Below are 6,207 nucleotides of genomic sequence, written 5' to 3'. Positions count from 1 at the left end.
GGGGCGCGGTTGCTCCGGGCGGGGAGGGGTCTCCGCGCTGGGTGGCCCGGGCGGGTGGCACGCGGGCCGGGCGCACCCGTCTCCTCCGTGGATGGGATGCGGCCCTTTACGCCGAGTCCCGGCCCCGCGGGCCGTGCGCGAAGTCTCAGGTCGGCGTCAGATGGCTCGCCTCCGCGCCTCTGCTTCTCCTGGCTGCCCCCGAGATCCCGTGGGGTCACAGGGACCCCCAAGCAAGGAAGCCCCGGCCGCCCACTCCTCCCCCGGCCTCGAGAGCTCGTCTGCTGCGGTCGCCGGTCCCCTGTCCGCAGAGGAGCACAGCGGCGCAGGCGGTGACAGAAACCCCTTCCACCCCCGCCTGCGCTGGAACCCAGACCCCTCGTTGGGGCCCAGCTCACCCCTGACCGGCTGGTGACCTCGCGACAGCAGTGCCCGCTCAGGTTCCCCATCTGTACCTGGAGGGGCCGAGGGGGCCATAGTCTCTGGAGTATTGGGGGCTTTGTGCTCTGCAGCCGGATTCGCCGGACGCCTCCCCCCGCCCCCCCCCCCATTTAGAGTCTTGGTCCTTGGCGGCCCTTTCGTCCAGTGCAGTGAGGGCGTCTTGGGGAAACGCCGCGGAACCGAGGGCAATCTGCCTAAGGTCAGATCCTGAAAACCTGAGGACCCAGAGCGGACCTCTCTCCTCTTACACTCTCTCCTCTTACACTTTCCTTTCTTCTACAACTCCTCGTGGCTAACAAAGGCCGTGGCTGGACTCTCGGTCGCCCAGGCCCACCTGGGGCAGCTTCTGGGACCGCGCCACCCTCCCCTTTGAAGCAGGGAGGATTACACGCAGCCCTGCGCCTCACTCGGCCCGCCGGGCCGCGCGGGAGGGTCACCGGAGGACCGCTACCTTGAGCCGACCCCGGGGTAACTCTCAGGGCCAGAAGGGGTTAGGGGCGCAGTCACACACTGATGATCCGTTCCTTCCCACGCGCCAGGGTCGCGCAGGTTTTCTCGGGCCCCTCAGGGGACGCGGGCCGGCCAGCAGTCTGGGAGCTGTTTGCAAGGTTAAGAGCCTCGAGCGGGAGCTGGTTTCCCAAACTTGCGGGGCAGAGGCGCGCAGAGAATCGCCTGCAGCCCTCGGAAAGCACTGTCTTTCTCCCTCCTCGGGCCTAAACCGAGGCCCGAGATGCTCGGGGACCGGAAATCCAAGCGCAGGTTTCAGGAAGGGACGATTAAGCCACGATTTGAAAAGGAAGCTGTAGCCATCGCAGGCGGAGGCCCTGAAAGCCCTTTTCAGTTTCTGCAGCGCGGAGCCGGCGTCCGAGCACGACGTTCCTCTTTCCCTTGTATTCGCTCCTGGAGGGCCTGGTGGAATCCTGGTCGCGCTTAGAACTCTGCAGGGCCAAGTTGGGGTCACTCCCTGCGCTTTAACCAGCAAAGTGGCCATGTCTCCATCCCCATACTTCCGTCACTGTCTTCCTAGGAAGCCGCAAGGACAGGAACCCGCGCGCGAGCTCGGAGACCAGCCTAGACCAGAGAGAAGGCGACTGAAGCCCTCAGCGTGCAGAGGGGCGCCTGCGGGCACGTGCCACCAAGCTGCGGCCCTGGACAGGGCGCCTGCGGGAGCTCGGGGTCCTCTGCCTGGGTCAGGGTTCTTCATGCCCAGAGCCGGGACTCCGCGGCCTGCGCCTCTGCCCTGCGTGCACCGCGGAAAACGAAAACCGAAGGCAGGCGCCGCTGCGGACTGGGCTGCTGCTGGCAGCGGGCCTCTGTGTGAACGTCCAGTCCTCGGTTCCCTGTCGGCTTCAGGAATGGCTGGCTGCGACCATCTGAAGGACCTCACAGTCGGTGCTTCATGTCCCAGGAGACTGAACCAACAACTGGAGCAGCTCTAGCCCCAACCACTTCCCCAGAGAGCCCCGCGGTGGCTTAGGGCTCTCACGCTTTTGGCCTGGGAAGGAGGGCAGGGGGCTCAGCCTGGCCCTCATGCGCAGAGTGGAAGCGATTCCTAGGATCCGCAGCAACCGAGCTCCCTGAGCCAGTGGAGCAGGTCACAGCTCGCTTCCATGTAGCCCCGGGAAATGAGGGTTTAGAAGCCACTGCGAGTGTCCCTGTTTCCTCGCCGCCTCCTCTGCCGTCCCACCCCCTTGGATTCAGAAACCCCCTCATCAAGCCCCGCGGTGTCATAAAATATTTTATTGGAAAAAAGATCACCGTCTTCGCAAGAGAGGGGTAGGGGCCCCAGCGACGTCGGGGACCCAGCTGCAGGGCCGAGCGCCGGGCTGTCCGGGCGCCATCTCCGGCCGGCCGTGGTGGCCTGCTCCAGCAGCGGGGTCCCTGACGCGCGGAAGCGGGAGTGCGCCCGGCGGCGTCCGGAACCGGCCGAGGCGGGTGGGGGTGCGGGAGAGGAGCGGGGCGTGAATGCGCGTGGGGCGCCCGGCGCCGCGGAGCTCCGACTGGAGGCGACCCTCCGCAGCGCCAGACGCCAGTCTCCAGGCCAGGGCCCGGAGCGCACCGGGGCCGGGGTTTGGCTTCAAGGTCTGTGTCCTTCCTTGTTTGGCCCCTAACTGTCCGCATTCAAGATAATAAAACGTTTAGAAAGCAAACGGCGTGGGTGCAGAAGGGCCGGCTCGCGGCTTCCCGCGGGCTGAGGGGGCCACCGGCGGCGCGAGGGTCCCGGGCCGCACCCCTTGCCGCGCTCAGTCCTCGCGGCTCCTGTCGCTGGCCTCGCCTGGCGCCTCCGCCGACTTCTCCGCCTCCTTGGCGCGCTCCTGCTCCGTGAGCTGCTCGCTTGTGGGGATGGAGTTCTTCTTGGGCCGCCCCTTGGGCTTGGTGGGAGACTCCAGGCCGCCACCCTGCAGCACCTGCGCGGGGGACAGCCGGCACCACTGTGAGCTGGGACCGGGGACCCGGGACGCGGCGCCCTGTGCCCAGGCAGGTCCTGGAGGGCCCGACAAGGCCACCGGAGGCCGCACCTAGCCCCGGGGAAGTGGCAGCCATTTGTCTGAGCACCGCTGGGGAAAAGCAACCAGAGGCTCTGGCCGAGGGATTCAAGGCTGCCACAGGCCTCAGGGTGCAGCGCAGCACAAAGGAATGAGGTCTGTCCTAGGTCACCCAGAGGGACAGAGAGAGCAGAGAGGGTCCCTGTGGGCACCAGGCACGGAGAAAAGCCAGAATCCAGAGGGTTGGGCAGAAGTCTCCAGTGTGGACCGGAGAGCAGCTCTTAAAGGGCACAAGGGCACCAAGCAGGGCTCAGAAGCCAGGGGCACACTCACTATTTTCTTCCACTTCATCCGCCGGTTCTGGTACCACGTCTTCACCTGTAACTGGCTCAGGCCCAGGGACTCCGCGAGATCTATTCTGGAAAGAGCGGGGTGCACCTTCAGCAGGACGAGCAGCCCCCTCCCCCACCCGCTGGGCCCGGCCTGGCCGCGCGCTACCTGTCGGGTGTGGAGAGGTACTTCTGCTTCTCGAAGCGCTTCTCTAGGCCCATCAGCTGCAGCTCGGTGAACACCGTGCGGCTCCGACGCCCCTTCTTGGCCTTGGTGCCCGGCTCCCCAGTGCCCGGCGCCTCCAGCTTCCCGCGCAGCTGCAGCTCCAGCGGCAGGTGCGGCGCGCCCGCAGCACCGGGCAGTCCGGGCCCCGCAGCCAGCAGCGCCGAGCCCAGCCCGGAGCAACCGAGCGGCGCCAGCGGGAACTTAAACACCGCCGCCTGCTCGGCCTTCAGCACGGCTGCAGGGAGAGAGAGCGGGGAGCCCGTGAGCTCGGGCCGGTCTCCTCCTCCAGGAGACCCCGGCACCAGCCGGCGCCGCCGGCGCCGCCCCGGCGCTCGCGCCTGGCCAGTGGCAGTCAGCACAAAACTTTCCTGCCTGGACGCGAAGCGCTAGATTTGGGCCACCCGCCTAAGGTGACCCTCTTCAACACCAGTGTCCCCGGACCTCCCCCATCCCCGGCTCTGCCCAGCGTTCCCCAGGCCCCAGCGCCTCCGGGATTTTTGGATTCTCAATGAACAAAGTCTCACTTCCCAGGCGCACAGAGCGTGTCTTTCACAGAAAAGGGAAACCAAGAAGAAATGGCAGCGAGTTAGGAAGATGAGGGTTTGCCCCAAGCAAATCGGCCTTGCTGCGTCTGGAGGAAAGACTATCCCTGGAGCGCGCACATCCCTCTTCTGCGCCGGCACAGCAGCCACGCCGCGGCGGGCGGCCCGGCGGCAGCAGGAGTGGGGCTGGGGCTTCCCCGAAATTCCAAAGCACCCTGAACTGGGAAACTGCCCTTCCTATTTTCACTGCTTAGGCTCTTCCCCAAGAACATGTTTCCATTTTCATTAGTTCTAAAGCGATTTTTCTTTTTGCCCGCTTCAAACGAATTATTAACCACAGTGCAGCTGGAGGCAAAAGGCAGCGGAGAGGCTGCATCAGAGACGGCCTTAAAACGAACCCACTGGCCCTGCCGCCCCCGGGGTGCGTGCAGCACCGGCCAGAGGGTCGCGGGGCGCTGAGGAAGGCAGCTTGCGGGGCTGGGGTCCCCTCGAGCATCGGAGGCCTCCCTTCCCGGACAGGCATTCGACTGTGGGCCGTGCTAGCCTTGCTGGAGTCAGCAAGGGCCAGCAAGATGCGGGTAAATGTGAGGAGGGGGCCGGGGGAGAGGGGATCCCTGGGGGAGGTGGGACAGAGGAAGGAGGGTGGAGAGGGCACCAGCACGGCAGACAGGCCCCGCCGGGGAAGGAAGAGAACCTGCGGGGGCAGAAAGGGCCAGAGCAGCAGCCCGAGTTCCACGGAGACGCAGCCGACCTGGAGCGGAAGGGCCAGCCGGGCAGCTGCTCACGGCCAGGCCTCCTGTCCCCAGGCAAGGCTATGGGGTCGGCGGTGCAGCAGAGGCCGGTTGGGTGCCCGCCTGAGACCCCGGTCTCCGGGGGACTCCAGGCCGGCTTGAGCTAGCGTCAGCCCCCAGCACAGCACTCGGAGACACGGGCCTCTGCCCCAGGGCCCGGCTTCTTCGCCTCGGGCAGCCGCGGCCGCTCCCGCCAGCCCTCTGCGGCGCAGGCCCAGGCGCCGGCGGCCCGAGGTCCTTTGACCCGCAGTCTGACGTTAGGGGTCTGCTCCCGCGCCGCGACGCGAATGCGGGCTCGGGCCCCGGGCCTGGCCTCCTCCGGGCTGGAGGCTGCAGGGCCGCAGCGAAGGACAGAGGAACGCCCTCCCGGCCGCCCGGCCCGCGGGCACGAGGCCTGGTTTCCGCGCGGCCCGCGCCTGCCCCTCGGCTCCCGGCCGGAGCGCGCGGAGAGGGCGGCCGGGCCTGCGCGCCCGCCCGGAGCTGCGTCCTCGAGGCGCCGCTGCTCGCTCCCTCCCGCCGAGCCGGCCGCGCCCGGCCCCGCACGTACCCAGGTGGCTGTGGAAGGGCCGCGCCGCCAGCAGCGCCTGCACGCCGAACTTGAGCAGCTCGCCCGCGGCGGCGGCGGCGGCGGCGGCGGGCGCGGCGCCCTTGGGCCCCGGCGGCTCGGTGAGGATCTCCTCGATCATGAAGCTGCGATAGCGGTGCGGCCGGTGGTCGGCGCAGCCCTCGGGCGGCCCGAAGCGCGCGGCGCCCGGCTCCCCCGGCCGCTGCATCGCGGCGCCCGCGGCTCGGCGGCGGCGGCTCGGGCGCGGGGCCCGCGCGGGGCTCTAGGCCGGCCCGCAGCTCCCGGCGGCGCGCGGGCGCCGGCTCATGCCCCCTCCCCCGCCGGCCGGCCGGGCGGAGGCGCAGGGCGCGGGCGGGGCGCGCGGGGCTCGGCCGGTCGGACCCGGGACTGCGCCCCCGCCCCGCGCCGCCGCGCCTCTTGCCCAGCCGGCCCCGCGTCACCGCCCCGCCCCGCCCCGCCCGGCCGCCCCGCCCCGCGCCACCGCCCCCTACCCCCAGGCCGAGCCCCAGGGAGGGACTGCAAAGGGAGGGAGGTGGGAGGGAGGGGGCCGCGAGAGGGGCCGGCCGACCCAGACCGAGGGAGACCCAGCGGAGCGCACGCCCAGGAAGGAGAGAGCCGAGCCGGAGAGCTCGGGAGACGAGACCCCCAGAGATGGGAGCAGAGGGATCCAGAGAAAGGTGAGAGAGGGGCCAGAGCGAGACTGAGAGGGCCACACCAGATGCGAGGCAGAGATGTGACGGTGCCTGGGACGCGAGACGTGCGCAGAGAGACCAGAGGCGCAGGAGCCAGCGGGCCGCGAGGGGCAGTGCCGGAGGGCACAGCTAGGAAAG

General features: G+C 69.1%; 1 protein-coding gene across 1 annotated transcript; it reads right to left on the bottom strand.

The window, feature by feature from the left end:
- Window positions 1-735: 735 nt before the first annotated feature.
- Window positions 736-5,639, bottom strand: BARX1 (BARX homeobox 1). Its single transcript, XM_044756459.2, has 4 exons — window positions 5,360-5,639; window positions 3,423-3,714; window positions 3,258-3,342; window positions 736-2,846 (listed from the first exon to the last, which is right to left on the bottom strand). Exons 1-4 carry the CDS (start codon window positions 5,583-5,585, stop codon window positions 2,682-2,684), a joined length of 768 nt encoding a protein of 255 aa, XP_044612394.2. The 5' UTR covers window positions 5,586-5,639; the 3' UTR covers window positions 736-2,681.
- Between the last annotated feature and the right edge of the window lie 568 nt (window positions 5,640-6,207).

This window comes from Equus asinus, chromosome 23 (assembly GCF_041296235.1).
Source record: "Equus asinus isolate D_3611 breed Donkey chromosome 23, EquAss-T2T_v2, whole genome shotgun sequence".
Taxonomy (NCBI): domain Eukaryota; kingdom Metazoa; phylum Chordata; class Mammalia; order Perissodactyla; family Equidae; genus Equus; species Equus asinus.
The sequence above is the reverse complement of the archived record's forward strand: the minus strand, read 5'-3'. Positions and strand labels throughout refer to the sequence as shown.